At 40.6% G+C, this 16,359-nt stretch overlaps 1 protein-coding gene across 3 annotated transcripts in view; it reads left to right on the forward strand.

Annotated features, from left to right (window-relative positions):
- Positions 1-3,025: 3,025 nt before the first annotated feature.
- The window catches only part of TSC22D2 (TSC22 domain family member 2), a 52,276-nt gene continuing 38,942 nt past the window's right edge, over positions 3,026-16,359 (forward strand). For 2 of the 3 annotated variants that reach the window (XR_010726814.1, XM_066240668.1), the window contains exon 1: positions 3,026-4,857. Coding sequence is in view for 2 of the 3 variants with exons in the window: in XM_066240668.1 (XP_066096765.1) it covers positions 3,164-4,857 (1,694 nt within the window). In the remaining variant the exon portion in view is untranslated. Of the gene's footprint in view, positions 4,858-15,866; positions 15,939-16,359 lie in introns of all 3 variants that reach the window. The other variant, XM_066240667.1, reaches the window with a different exon arrangement.

Consider the following 16,359-nt stretch of genomic DNA (forward strand, 5'->3'; position numbering starts at 1 on the left):
GCATTAAGACCCCTGGTTTTGAGGTTTGGGGCTCCAGGAATCCCCCCATGTCCAGTGAGTTAGGGTACCATGATTACTCATTATCAGCTCTCCACACACACACAGCACACATACTGGCATATAAATCCTGCTTTCTATTATTTTAATTAATTATGTGAAGGCTTTTAATCCTTTGTGGACCAACCATGAATCACAGAGCTTTTTGTAGTTTGATAGTTATACAACTTTTTGACTATCTCTAAAATGATTTCAAACATACTTGCAACAACTGAAATTCTTATTATTTATAGGAGTTTTATGCAATGAAATCTTTACATTTTTAAGGAGCAAATGTATAAAAGAAACTAGGACCTTTAAAATGCATGGAAAACTTACTTTAAGAGAACTATTTTATTAGTTTAAACACGCACAAAGCCTTCAACATATAAGTAAAATATTTAACTTTATATTTTTTTACCATCATGTGACATTTTAACCCCATTCTTACCAGAAATATAGCCCACTTACTGACGATCTCTTCTAAATTATCTTTATCATCACTTTAATTTTATAATAAATCCTAGAAATGGTTTTATAGATTAAGATTTTCCTTAAACTGTGTGATCTAAGAGTACCCTAGCAAGTAAGCAAGAAGTTTATGTAATGGGACAAGCAGGCATACAATACTTATTCTTCCAAAAGCTAAATGCTCAACATCATGCATTTATCACCACTTTTAACATCTGGTAAATCAGTACAAAATTACAGTAAGCTTTTATAAATTCATATAGGATTTAACCAGTGACCTAACCTATTGATGAAAAAAAAAATGTCTCTAACAATTACTGAAATTACAGATTCAGAAATGAAATATTCCATTAGCTCTCTCTGCCACAATAGTAGCATAATGTTACACTTTGTTCCTTTATTCTCCCTGTCCCTTTGAAAAACAGGAATGTGGTTTTATTTCACATCCTGATCTCAGTGACTTAGGTTTGGAACACATGATTACTAAGGTTAAAAGATGTATCTCCATATATTATTTACAACTAAGGACCTAAAATATTCTCTGTAAATTATAATTATCAAAATATCCTTTGGGGGGGAAGTATTTCTACTCTTCAAAGATTAAAGAACTGAATATAATGACTGATTTATGTAAGTGATCACATGACTCTAAAGCTGTCATAGAAATGACATGATCTCCAGCAACACTCTTAAGCTTTACCTAAAAGATGCATTAGAATGTCAAAGTTCAAGAGCCTTCTTCCTCATTTAAAAAAAAAAAAAAACTATTTAAAAGAATGGATTTACCACTTTCTTTTGCCTGAAAGTAGCTAAAACATAATAAATTTGCCAGTACCTTCATTGCTGCTCTCTGTACTGGGACAGGAAAGGGTGCTTGCTGAATTGTTCTGGTTTTCATGGCCCAATCCAAACCATATAACACTCTGGCTCCAACTAAGAGTTTTAAAATAAACAAAAGAAAGAACTGTAACCATTTAACGCAGTAGGTTCTACATTTATGGAGCCTATAAGCTGATTTCCTGGGGCAAGTGAAAACAGTCTCAAGACTTTAAATGAACTCTCATATGCTGGAATCACAGCAAATGTAGGAAAATTAGGAATATGTTGGTAACCTCTAATCTTTTTTTAAACTGACCTCACCCTGGGCAAGTAACCATCTCCTGATGCCATTGTTGGAGACAGAATTTCTGGCTGAAAGATCATTTTTCTGATTCAATCTGGCTTGCTATTCTTGGTTAATCATCCGCATTTCTCTCAACATTTCACGCCTCTGACTATAGTGGTCAACATTTACTTTCAGGAAAGACTAAGTGATTTGGTTCCTCCAGCCGGTTCCCTCTTTAATCTGGCTAAATCCCCCAGACCCCATTTCTATCGCCCTTGTTTCACTAAGATTGTGCTCAACGTTAGACACAGCACACGACCTCTTTCACTCCTCGGAACAGATACAAAAAACATCCGATTGGTCTGGCTGCAAGCTTCTCTAGGCTTGGAATTTAATAAGCGTCATTAGCACTTCGGTTCTTAAAGACTTACTGCACAAAATTTAAATTTAAAAAAATTTAAATAAAATAACCGCTCCTTCTTTTTAAGCCTTAGCCACGCCCACCGCCTCCCTCCTTCAAGCCTCCACCCGACACTGCAGGAAACCGGAGGGGGCGGGGCGGTGACGTCACGACGCCGGTGCGTCACGGCACGGCGGCGGCTGTGGCGCTGGCGGTGGCTGCGGCAGCGGCGGCATTTTAGTCGACAGCGGCGGCGGCGGCGGCAGCGGGGCCGCTGCTCCTCCCAGCATCCCTGGCGCGGCCATTTCAGCCCCATCTTGGCCGAGGGGAGGGAGCTGCAGCCGCCGCTTCAGCAGTTTGAATTTCAGTTTCTCCAGGGTCAGCGAACCGGGCGCACCGAGGAGCAGCCGGAGGAGCGGCCGCCGCGACCTCACCTCACACAGCCGGAGCGCGTCCGCTCGCCGGCCGGCCGCCGCCCCTCACTCTCAGGAGCTGCGAGGGGAGGCCGGGGCCGCCGCCGCCGCCGCCCGCGGGGGTGGCTCCCCCTGGAAGGGGAGGACCGAGCCGGCCTTCCCCTCCCTCCCCCGGAGCGGGTTTCCGCCGGAGACGGGCGACATGGCCCTGGGGCTGCGCTCCGGATAGTGCCGGCGAGGAAGGGCCGCTCGCCAGCCGGCCGCAGCCGACAGCCCGGCTCGGGGCCCGCCGCCCCTTCGCCCCCTTCGGCGTCCGGGAGCCCGAGCGGACCAGCGCCGCCCCCCACGCCGCCGCCGCCCCTCCGCCCGCCCACTCCCACCCCCAGCCGGGCCTGCTGACCGCGGCGGCCGGCAGACGGGGGCCGGAAGCCGCCGGCCCGGCCCCGGGATCGCGCCCGCTCCGCCGGCCGCGGGATTGAATTGAGGCGCCGCGGCCGCGAGAGGCGAACGAGGAGGAGGAGCCGGCGCCGCGCCGAGAGCCGGACCCCGGAGGGACCCGAGCGGAGGATGCCTCCCCGAGCGGCGGGCGCCCGCACCAGCCCGTGACTGCCCCGGCGGCGGGCCTCGGACCCCTGCGCGGACTCGGACTTTGACTCTGGGGGCCCGGCCCCGCCCGGCCTGCTTTTCAGCAAGTTCGCAGAGGAGCCGGAGCGCCCCTGCCCTCCGGCCTTCTTCACCATGTCCAAGATGCCGGCCAAGAAGAAGAGCTGCTTCCAGATCACCAGTGTCACCACGGCCCAGGTGGCCACGAGCATCACCGAGGACACCGAGAGCCTGGACGACCCGGACGAGTCCCGCACGGAGGACGTCTCCTCCGAGATCTTCGACGTGTCCCGGGCCACGGATTACGGCCCCGAGGAGGTGTGCGAGCGGAGCTCCTCCGAAGAGACTCTCAACAACGTGGGGGATGCGGAGACTCCCGGGACGGTCTCCCCGAACCCCGTCCCTGACGGGCAGCTGGCGGCCGCTCCCGCCAGCGGAGGAGGAGCCGTGGCGGCCCGGAGCGTGGCCGGGGCGCTGGCCGGCACTCTGGCGGCCGCCGCCGCCGCCACCCCGGGCGCCCCCCAGGTGGCGGGCCCGTGTGCGGGGCCCGGGACTGCGGCGCCTCCGCAGCCCCCCGCCGCCTGCAGTTCCCGCTTCCGCGTCATCAAGCTGGACCACGGCAGCGGGGAGCCGTACCGGCGCGGCCGGTGGACGTGCATGGAGTACTACGAGCGGGACTCGGACAGCAGCGTGCTGACCCGGTCCGGGGACTGCATCCGGCACAGCAGTACTTTCGACCAGACCGCGGACCGAGACAGCGGCCTGGGCGCCACCGGGGGCTCGGTGGTGGTGCTGGTGGCCTCCGTGCAGGGGGCGCACGGGCCCGACTCGGGGCCTGACAGCTGCTTGACTGCTGTGTCACAGCTGCCCCCGTCGGAGAAGGGCAGCCTGCCCGCTCCGGCCCCGCCGCCGCCCGCAGGGGGGGCTGTGGCTCCGGGTTCGGCTCCGCTGCCGCCGTTCGCGGGCGCCCCGGCCGGGCCGCCCAGCCAGCCGCAGGGAGCCGGGCCGGGCGCCGTGCCCCCGGCGTCCAGCGGGCAGGGTCCGACGCCGACGGCTGTCGCTTCGGCTCCGCCCGGCCCTGCCCTGCCCCCGCAGCCGCCCCCGCAGTTTGCATACCCCCAGCCTCAGGTCCCGCCCGGCCATCTGCTGCCCGGCCAGCCCTCCGGCCCGACTGAGTACCTGCAGCAGCAGCAGCCCTCGGGCACCGGCCAGAACGCCTCCTCGGGGACCGCGCAGGTGGGGGCCGCCTCTTCCCTGCCCGCCGAAACCGTGGCCCCGGGACCGGGACCCGCGCCGTGTCAGCCGGCTGCTGGGGGAGGCGGGGTGCAGCCGGGCATGGCGCCCGCCGGGGTCGGGCCTGGGGGCCCTCACGCCGTGGTGCCCGGAGTTCCAAACGTGCCTGCCGCCGTGCCCGCCCCAAGCGTGCCTAGTGTGTCCACAACTTCTGTTACCATGCCAAATGTCCCCGCGCCGCTGGGCCAGCCGCCGCAGCTGAGCAGCCACGCGCCAGTCAGCAGGAGCAGCGGCGTGGTCCCGCCAGGCGGGCTGCCCTTAGCGCAGGGCACGCCCAGTGCACCAACCAGTCTACCCCAGGCCGACCTAAGCCAGTTCCAGACTCAGCCGCAGTCTGCCGTCGGGCAGTTTGACGATACCAGAAGAAAATCGGAACCCCTACCTCAACCGCCACTTTCTCTCGTGGCTGAAAATAAGCCTGTTGTGAAGCCTCCTGTTGCAGAGAGCCTGGCAAACCCCCTGCAGTTAACACCCATGAACAGTCTGACCACCTCTGTATTCAGCATAGCCATTCCTGTTGATGGTGATGAAGACAGGTATGGAAATCTTATTTAAAATACTTGATAGTAACGTTTGGTCAAACATTGTAGTTTAGGATGCAGCTTTGGGTGAGTTCTTTTTCAATTTGAGGCCCTTACGAGTTTTAAATATAACAGTTGGTGTTTAGTAAAATCGATTTATCAGTTCTTGAAAAAACGTTCGTTTAAGATTGCTGATGTGAAGGTGTGTAGTGAGAGAGTGTCTTGTCACAGTTGCTTAAAAGTCCTGGAGTCGACAGGAATACAACACTTTATTTAGAAACGTGAATTTAATCTTAATTCTCTCAATTTAGAGGTGGTAACTAGTAGGTTATGCCGATACGATTGTTCCTTAGATGGCAATCACACTTGAACACTTTTGGCAGACTTGTGAGTGTGAGTTTTGAGACTGAGACAATTACGTTTCCCATTCTGGAAAACCAAAAGGCCCTCTAGTAGAGAAAGATCCATGCAAGGTACCTATCTCTCCCAGAGTATCTGGAAAGACTGGAGGAGGGATAATGGTGAAATGTCAAATCCCGCTTTGAAGATCATATCTTCAAGTTCAGCCTTTTAATGAAAGAGAGTAGAAAGTCAGGAGGCTTCCCAGTGACTTCTTTAAGATACTTTTTTGAAAGCAAAAGTGTATCTGAAGATGCTTTTATCTTCTATCTTTTTACTATAGGAAAGGGAGGTATGAGATAGATCCTGATGGTAGTAAAACTATAGTTCTTGAAATTAGAGTAATTTTAAAGGAAAGGGGTAAATGTCAACATTTGGTTCCCTCTATTTTAAGGGAAGCCTTTTAAATGGGTGAAGTGAAAAGTGCTGTATATTTGCCATATCAATTCTACAGCAGTTGAGGTTTGGTTATGGTTTAATGAGGGTTCTAAATTGTTTTGAGAACATGTCACATGAAAACTTAATATATCTAATGCAAACTTTTAAAAACTATTATAAAGCTTTAAAATTATATGTATAAGTTATAAAGAAAGTTTTAGGTACTTCACAGGTAGACATTTTTGCTTGGGGTTTTGTTTTCAGAAAGATTAATTTTAGATGTGTTAAAAGATCAAAACTTTTTATGGATTTTTAGAATTGGTATGTAGAATACAGTGAAATCTGTTAAAGCTTTTTCTCATGTTCTTCTGGGTTCCTTCACATTCTTTTCTTTATATTTCTGTTTAGCTTTGTATTTTATACACTTCTGTTGAAAATATCTGGAAAATGCTCACTGAAATTCATCTTCTCTGCTTTTTGTAATTGAAAGTTCATCTTTTTTTGTAGGTGACTTGCTTGTGGGGATTCTTCCATTTGAGAGCTCTTAGTGAATAATACCACATGTCCATAAGTGAGCTCAGCTAGCTAGTCATTGAGAAAATTTTAAACAGATGGGACTACCAAGTAAAGAAATTGATTCTACAAGACACTCAGAAAAATTCCTTTTTTCCCCCAGATATCACTTTTCACACATAGGGGCACACCTAAAATACAGATTGAGTTTAATTGTTCACCTTTGGTAATAGTCAACAGGTGATCTTTCCTTTTCTAGCTGCCAGAAGCCATTTTTTCTGATAGGTTAATGGATAAACACTTGCTTACCTGTCTGTTCCTTTTGTGCACAGTCCCTGTATTTCTTCAAGAAATGATGACTGGTTTTCCAATCCACTTCCCACTCCCCAAACACATGCACACCTGTGAATGAAGAATGTATTTCTCACTTCTTCACACCTTTCAGTTATAGCATGTATAATTACATTACCCATAACTAGTATGATGGTATGGCACAAAGCAGAGATCTTTTTGATAGATGGAAACTCTGGGATGTATTCTTTAGGGTATATCTCAAAGATGCATTTATTTCTCTCTTTATTAAAAGAGTTGATAAATTCAATCTCACTTCTAAACGTGTGAATGTTTAAACTACAGATACTACTGTACCAGTGCTGCTATCAATTCCTACAATAAATCCAGTGTAGGAATTTTGATGTGTGTGTAGTACCATTTTAAGTGTGGTATTTCCCTCCCCCACCAGTCTTAAAATCTGTGTTGCATATCAAATATGCACTTCTGATTTTTGTTATAGTCTTTCCCTGGTTTTTGATTTAACATGCTAGTACCAAGATGTAATCTTCCACATTTGACTATTTTGTCACTGGACCGACATACCTGGTGAAGGAATAAATCCATTAAGTAGAAATAGTTTTTTTAGTAGATTTGTAAAAAAGGGGATTTTAAAGTTGTATGCTTGAAATTATATAACACAATTTGTCCAGGTGTAGGTTTAAATTATTGAGTTGAATACTGTTGAGACAGTAAGTATTAACAGTACCGTAATTTTAATATGGTGATTTGGGGTTGCCTTATTAAATTAAAATCTGCATATAGTTTTTAAAAAGTTTTATTGACTTTATTGGGGTTACATTGGTTAATAAAATTATAGAGGTTGCATCCAGTTTTATTTAGTCATTCAAACAAAACATTGGAGTGAGAGGTCTTGAGTAATTATAACTTAAAGTTTATGAATGGGTTGAAACAAATTTCAGATTCTAGGAGAATACCTATCAATAAGGTGTTTGCTTTAAAAAAATATTGAGAAAATAAAGGAAAATTAACAAAAATGATTGCGGTGATTTAGGTTGATATATTGAAAACTATCGTGATTTTTGGTTCCATTACCTAATACAAGGCCCTATGTTGGCTCATTTAGAGATCATTTATTTTAAAGAATCAGGAAAGATTATATTAATACATCATTATGTTATCATACCTTTAAACAGGTTGCACATACTAAGTAAGGGAAAGTCTTAAAAAGTTCTTGGTTAATGTTGCCATATATTATTAATTACCATAAAGTTGTTCTTAGCTTTTCTCATTAGACATATGATCATTTGTTGAGCTTCAACAAATTGATTTTGTGTAAACTGGAGGATATGATGGTTGAAAATATAGTTTATAGAAAAATGTGTGACCAGTTTCATAGTGAGTAGTACAAACTGTGTTTAAACTACCTGTGCATTTAAAAGGCTGGTAAATTGGGGAGGTACAAAATATTACTGGCCCTTTTTGAAAATGAATGCAGTACAGATAATTTTCCATAGATAGCTGACCAGTGTGAACTCTGTAGGCTACATTCCAGGAACTCTTAGGAATGGCTGCAATTGTGAACTGTCAACTGTAACCAAAAGACTGTTGAAACCTGATTGTAAGGATCCCTTAGTGGCAAATATCTCTATATCTGTTCGTGGTTTTATTTGTGTAGTTTGCTAATTACTACTGATAAAGTATAAATTGTGAATGGTTATGGGCATGTCCTGGTATGTGCTATAAATACAAATTTTGTTTGTATAATTATATGTATGTGAGATAAAGATTTATCATATATACATGTAAATGCATATTAGGAGGGAAAACTTGCACTCTGTAGACACTTAGAGCTCTGAAAGTCTTACTATTACTACATTTAATCTTTAAAAATGAAAGCTTCTTAAATCTATTTTTTGGGAGCTTATTTTTCTTTAGATTGAATTATGGAGGTAATTTTGCCCTTCCAGTTTTGTAGGTAATGCTTATATCACCCACTAGATACCATCTTACACCTGTATCTAAGTGCTCTTTATCATGGATTTTGTAATCAAAATGTAAAATCCTATGTATTGGTTACATTATTTACTATAAAAACTGATGTTGATACATTCATCAGAGGGCCGTGTTGATGACTCAAGTATACTTTAAAGTATATTTTAGTCATCAGATGGCTCTAAGTTAAGGAAATTGCCATAGATTTCCAGAAAGGCTGATGATCCAAAAGTGCTTGTTTCTGAAACCAAGAGTGGATTGAGTAGGATTATGGCCTTTTTTATTCACAGTGACACATATATTGTTTAAATTTTTGTCTGAACTGAATCACATAAGTTGAATATTGATTAACATTTTAGAAAACATTTGGACTTGTAAAGTAGTAACTATTTTAGTTGCTCTTTTTTTCTTATAGGGGAAGGAGAGGATCTTGAACTTAATTGCCTTTATGAGAAGTCATTTTTTATAGTACTGGTAGGATATATGTGTTTTCTAAGTCCTGAGAATAAACGTAATACCAATCTATTTATAGCACTAATTTGGAAATAGTAAAACATGATACTAGATTTATGATCTGGTATTTGCTAATTTGGAGTGTTTAGTCAGTCTTTCTCTGCACCAAAAGAGATTGGAAGCAGTCATGCTATCTATCTAGTGTCCTCCAATAATAGAGAGCAGCCCCACCAATCAGATAGTAAAGAAACCAGAATGAATCACTTTCCTAAGGAATGGCTGGTAGGGGAGTATGAAAGGATCTGGGCTTTTCTTTCTTAAAATGGCAAAATGTGGGGGGTATGTCAAGGTAGAGAGTGATGGCAGATAACCAAGACAGAAAATACAGTGAAATGACATGAAATGTGGTCTCAGAAGGAATAGGAACACCTATTAATAGTGTGGAACCATGGTTTAACCAGTATGTATGTATTTCCTTTTCTGAATAGACACTGTTTATTTCTTAATTCCATTACTCTAAATACTTGAGTATGAGAAAGGAGAGGCTTTACAAATCTGTCTGGTTAAATGTAGCCTGAATGATGATGTTCCCTAAGTAATTTCTTAATGGAAGAGCAGATTTTTAATAAGAAATGTTTATAATTGACATTATTAAAAGAGTATATGTAAAAGAATTCTTGAACTGGAATAAATCACTTAAATTTGCTTTTTTTAAATACTAAACCAATGGACTTGTGATTTGAGGGTGCTCTTTTAGAGAGTATAATATGAATTACTACATCCACAAGAATATGGGTCCCTAAATCATTGTTATAATTAGGTCTTCCACAGCAATTCTTGAACATATCAAATTACTCAATATTTGTTATTCTTAATTCTTAAGACAAAATATTGGGGGACTCTTCCATAAAGATTTTGGAATAGTAACAGATTTGTATCATTACCTAACATTTGTAATATATTTTGATGTATGCACTTCAAATTTGACTGATATATTAAGATATATTGATTATCTGCTTTACCTGTAAAAAGTATGTGCATAATTTCTACTTCTAAATCAAGTGAATTAAATTTCACCTCTGTCACCCTAGATTGTTTACCTCTCAAATTGAATGCCAAAAATCATAAAAGTTCTTAGTTTTCTTTGTACCCAAACTAACATTCATTTAAAAGAATGAATTCTCATCCTTTAAGTTGTACATATACTCAAGATGGTTATGTGAAAATTCTGTGAATCATTGAGTTTATTTTAATTCACCTAGTACACAGGTTATTAGTAAATGTCATGCTAAGATATACTAAGTGAAGGCAAGATACATAAGTGAAGTCCCAGTGTTAAATTATGTAAAGCCTCCCTTCCCATTGCCTTTCACTAAAATTGACCAGAGTATTGATGTGTATAGAAGAGAAACATTAATGTGTCAATTATTTGTAAATACTGCTGGTGTATTTTAAGTATTATTTTTAATATTTTGGGCTATCCTTCCTTATTATTACACAAGTAAATTATTTAATTTATGAATGAAAGATACCCAAAGCAAAGTTTAAAGCCAACTGGTTTATAAAGTAGAATTAGAATTCAGTTTTACTAAATGATTTTGTAAGCTAAACCAAAACAAATCCTTGCTTGGTATATGGCAGGGGTCAGGAACCTTTTTGGCTGAGAGAGCCATGAACACCACGTATTTTAAAATGTAATTCCGTGAGAGCCATACAACGACCCATGGTACGTTATACATTATCCAATAAAAATTTGGTGTTGTCCCGGAGGACAGCTGTGATTGGCTCCAGCTACCCACAACCATGAACAAGAGTGGTAGGAAATGAATGGATTGTAATACAGGAGAATGTTTTATATTTTTAACATTTTTTTTTATTAAAGATTTGTCTGCAAGCCAGATGCAGCCATCAAAAGAGCCACATCTGGCTCGCGAGCCATAGGTTCCCGACCCCTGGTATATGGTTTACCTAGCCTTTGAAAACAAAACAAAAACAAAAAAGAAGACAGAGGCTCTTATTCAAAGAAAATCAATGGTGGGTTTAATTATGCATTAGCATATTATATGACTGACCATTATAGACAGTGGAGTCAGACAGGCTTGGGACCAGGTCCAACTTTGCTGCATACTTGTGGCATTTGTCCTTGAGCCATTTATTTAGCCCCTAAGCCTTTTGTTTCCCCATAGGAAAAATGTGGATAATACCTCTCTTTGAGAGTTTGAGAGAATTAAAGGAGTTTGCAAGTAATTGAACAGTCCATACTTAATGTAAGGCAGTATGTATGGCAACCATACATCATTGAAAATAATTAGTATGAAAATAATTAGTAAATATAAGGTGCTAATGGGAACAATTTAGGATATCCATATGTCAAATTGGTGTGGGGAGGAAGTAGTTAGACTGCCTTAAACTTAAAATTAATTTATTCTCTACATAGGTAATACATTTACACAGTTAAAAATTCAGAATGTACCAAGAGTCTAAATTGAAAGCCTCTGTGAGACCTCTTTCCTCCAGCCACCCAGTTTCTGTCTTCAGAGCAAGCAGATATTTCTCGTGCATTCTTCTGAAACTAACTCTTTAACTGAAATCTTTAAAGGGTCATTCATATGAGGTCACTGATGAAAGAAGGGGATTATTTTCCAAGTAGAGGGAGAAGGCAGTTTGTATAACAATGTGGAAGAGTGAGAATATGTCATATTTAGGAAATGATGTGATTAATTTGATGGGAACTAGAGTGAAGGGCTTAAATGTCATGGTAAGAAATTGAGATTTTTATCATTAGTGTATATAGTTGCTGTTGAAGGTGTTTCTTGAAGCTTTTATTGTTAAAGTAGTATGTTCTTGGAACCATTACAGTTTACTTTGCAGGGAGTATTTTATTTTTAATTAAAATCTTGTGATAAAATTGTGTATAAGGAAATCCTAAGGGAGCTCTGAGTCCCAGAAGTCAGGATTCTCATCCAATGGAAAGTACTAAAGAGTTTATATATCTAGCTCTAGCTTAAAGACTCTTCTTGCCTTAAGTAGCTTGTTTGCCTCAAATAGTACTTTAATAATGATGAAATATTTTAGTATATGTTAAGGTAGTCTACCAAAATTGATTTTAAATACAGCAAGACTTGGAAACTGTAACCCTGTGTTAAACACAAACCAAGCTTGTGTTAGGCCCTATGTGTACATAATCTGATTTGATCTTTTAAGTAACTCTAAGGAAGTGTTTTTATCCCCTTTTTATGAATTGAACTGAGGCTCTGAGGATTTGAGTCACAGAGCTATTAAGTGACAGCATATATTCAGGCTCAGGCCTTCTGAGTCTATAGCCAGTGCTCTTGGATGTTCCCACTTAGTTTTGTTTTATTATTTTGTTGACTGTAAGATAGGAGGAAGAAAAACCTACTGTAACCAGTGATCTGTTGTATTTTAACCTTTTACCTAAAGGATATTTTTAATTGTTTAAAATCCCTAGATAAAATGTTGAAGATGGCCCTTGTTCCTCTGCTTATTGTTGTTCCCTGGTTTCTATTTAAAGATCTCTAAAGCTGAGTTTTGACATAAGAAGAAATTTGCTGAGTTCAAGAGCTCATGAATGTACCTCATCCTTTGAACTTCAGTGATTTTTGTAGCTTAGTTTTGAGGTATAGTATATATGTGCAGTTGTTTTGGTTTTTTTTTTTCTATTCTAGTTAGTTACCCTGTGAAGATGGTATCTTATTAAAGCCAGTAGACATAGGTCACATTAGAATCAGCTTTCTTCTGTGTTACTTTTGTGTATTTGGAAATTAACATGATGAACTATTTAGTAGATAAACTCAGTGAAAAAATAATATACTTTGTTCCATTGGTCTTGAAAAATGATCAGGCCTGTCAGTATTTACAAATGGCTATTTTGAAGTTGTTGATCAGCTAGGTTTTACAGATTTCTTTAATCTGTTTGTTAATCAATATTTTGAGGCTAATTATTATTACTCTTTGCTAAAAATCCCTCAGTTTATGGATAACATCCCAGTTGGAGTACTCCAAAAACAAAAGTTTTTATATTTTATACAACTATATATATATTATATATATTTTTATAGTATATTCTTTATCCTTGGAATATGCACTATTTAAATTTTTCTGTAGTAGGCCCTAGCCGGTTGGCTTAGTGGTAGAGTATCAGCCCAGCTTATGGATCCCAGATTCGATTCCAGGTTGATGCACACAGGAGAAGGACCATCTGCTTCTCCATCCCTCCCACTTCCTCTTCTCTTCTCTCTCTCTCTCTCTCTCTTTCCTCCCACAGCCATGGCTTGATTGGTCTGAACACATCGACCCCAGGTGCTGAGGATGGCTCTGTGTAGCCTCTGCCTCAGCTGTTAAAAATAGCTCGGTTGCAAGCATAGCCCCAGATGGGCAGAGCATCGGCCCCAGATGGTGATTGCTGGGTGGATCCAGGTGGGGGCACATGTAGGAGTCTATCTCCCCTCCTCTCACTTGGAAAAAGAAGAAAAAAATTTTTCTGTAGTACATAGACTGTGTAACTCTGTATAGTTTCTTCATTTTGAATATATGTAGTAAGTGATTATTAACTGCAAACATTTGCAACCTAAGTATATTTGTTGTGAAATTTAGGTCCATTTATAGTATTTTATTTCACAGGGTTTCTTCTAACCCCAAGACTAATGCAGATCAGATCAGTTCTTTTTTTCACTTATACATTTGACTTATAAGAACATTTCATTATTAGTCTATGCTATAAAAATATTGGAATTTTATAACTTCAATCCTGTCTTCATATAAAACCGATTTTTTTGGCATATGAATTTGATTCAAATTAAAGATACATATATATATGTTTTTCCAAAGTCAGGATCTGAAGTTGTTTTAAAGAATGTCATCCTTATAAATATATTGTAAATACTCTTTAATGAATTTTAAATTTCAAACTTGCAGAATAACTTCCAATTTTACTCTTTTTTACTCTCTTGTATTTATTACCCTCTTTTTAAAGTCATTCTGTTTATGTTAAACCCAAGGTCTCCAAACAAACCTGTGTGAATAGCACGCTTGTTCCCCATATGGTCTGGGTAAGCCTTGTAAAAATGCCAAATTCAGTTTTCAATTGGTTCAGTTGGCTTTCATTTAATTTGGCAGACTGATTTTAAGTACAGTGAAAAAAAAGAGGCCTGACAAATATATCTTGAGAGGATACAAGCTGTTAAATAAATAGTAGTTAGCAGCCTCTTAATCCTTTCTTGATTCTAGTAGGTTTAATCGGTGCTTTTGATTGCCTTAGACCTGGTCAAGAGAAAAGTAAAGAAAGGGTTAAAAGACTAGAAAGGAATTGAAGTAGGACAAGCAAAGAGTAGTGCACATACTGAAGACTACTAATTAATCAAAACAGTTGCTTCGGTGACACTGTGGCATCTAGTGTCTGTCTACCGTTCCTAGTTTTGGATCATCTAAGAGGTATCCTACTGGTTAAAATTAAAGTCTTTTTAAAAATATTTTTTAAAATTCAATAGATAATACAATGAGTCTTAATCTGATCTTTAGTCATGAAATTCTGTTAATTGTTTTTATTTGATGATCATTGGCATTTCATTGTTATTCCAGTAGAATGGTGATATAATTTTCTTACTGTACTAATAATTCTGCAGACACTCTCCTAAGGTACCTGTTAGGGTCTCAGAATTGTCATACTTTGCCTGAACCTCCTTTTGGTGATAAAATGATAGCTGTCATTTATTGAGCACTGTGTGCCAGGAGCTTTACATACAGTCTCCGTTTCAGCCACCCTGCAAAAGCTAGATAGGAATATTCTCATTTCACTGACACAGCGACAGACCTAGAGAGATTAAAATTAAACTCTGCTCTATGTTTCGCATAGTTGTTTAAGAGTATGAACTCTGGGACCAGATTTCCACCTACCAACTCGGTGACATAAGGCAAGTTTCTTCTATCTGACCCAGCTTTCTTATCTGTGAGATGGAAATGGTAATAGCACCTACCTCTTAGGGCTGTTGTGGAATTGAGTTAATAAATGTAAAACATTTTGAGTAGTGTCTGGTACATAATAAGCACTCATATTCTTAACTTGCTGCTGTTGTTCTGCTACAGCATGGATTGAGAATTTTAGAAGTGATGTTTCAAGATTTTGTTAGTTCCCTAACGTACAGGTTGGAGGTTTGAGAGACTTTGAAAATATGCTGATCTGGAGGAGGAGCTGTTAGAGAACAGGTTTGTCAAAGTTGAGTCCCTTGAGAAGCCACTCCTGAGATGTGAGGTGAATCATGCTTGCTGGGAGCTTGCCCAGATGAGCCCATCAGTTAAGATTCTATGGTTATAACCCTAGGGAATTATGTCCCCAGGGAATAGTAGAACTGGAATGTAATTAAGGTGCATAAATTCTTACCCCTTAAAGGTACACAGTACTAATGCTAGAAATCAGAAACCTGCAATACAGTTTCAGCACCTTTTTTTGCCCTAACCCAGAGAAATCACACATAAATAAATAGATGCTGAGGGCAGAAATTTTGTCAAGTCTAGAAAAGGACTCATTGTTCATCATCAAACTCTATCAGATAGATCCTGTAAAGAATTTTTGTATTATGAAGGTACAACTTGCTTTCGTGTACCTCTGACAGCTATATAAAACCACTAAATATAGAGGAATTTATGAAGACATCTGATACAGAGTAGTGTTCAGTAGGCAATGAACTGGTCACATTCATATATGTATAAACGTGTATCCACACACAGTTGAATACTAGTTAATATTTCTACTAACTCTTTCTTTTATAACTGTGATCCTGAATTGTAAGATTTCTGGAATTTGTCTAGTTTTAATTTCTTTCAGAATGCTTTTAAGCAACCTTATTATGGTTTTTTCCTCTTTTTGTTGAAGCAGTTACACTGTAGTAGAAATCTAAAATCTTCCATCTTTTTTTGAAAAGTAGTGACTTGACTGTATTTTCTCAACCTCGTTTCCATTTGATTCTTGGATCTCACAGGAATCCTTCAACTGCTTTCTACCAAGCGTTCCATTTGAACACGTTTCAGGAATCAAAGAGCCTCTGGGATAGGTATGAATACTTAACATGTGGAATGCATACATGCAGAGGTGTATGCATGGATTGCTTTGCACTGTACTGGTTTCTCATCACCACAGCTGAACTTTGTTATTTGGAGCAGAGGGCCGATCACGTATCTAGCATGGGACAAAGCAGCAAAATAAACCAAAAGGACAGTCTATATTATAAACAGAATATAAACATTTCTTCTTACTGAACCTTTAATTATACTTATTTTTTGGAAAGACTTACATATTCTGTTGGATTATATGAAATATTTACTTATTCTTGTGTATTTTAATGTATATATCTGTAAAATAAACTACCTACAGTTATTTTAGTTTTGTGCTATTTTTATTTCTTTGTAAGAGCCTAGTGACTGAAAGCAAAATGTTACTTTATATTAAGAAATTGAAGGCAGGACAAGTCAAAA

Source organism: Saccopteryx bilineata, chromosome 8 (assembly GCF_036850765.1).
Source record: "Saccopteryx bilineata isolate mSacBil1 chromosome 8, mSacBil1_pri_phased_curated, whole genome shotgun sequence".
Lineage (NCBI taxonomy): Eukaryota > Metazoa > Chordata > Mammalia > Chiroptera > Emballonuridae > Saccopteryx > Saccopteryx bilineata.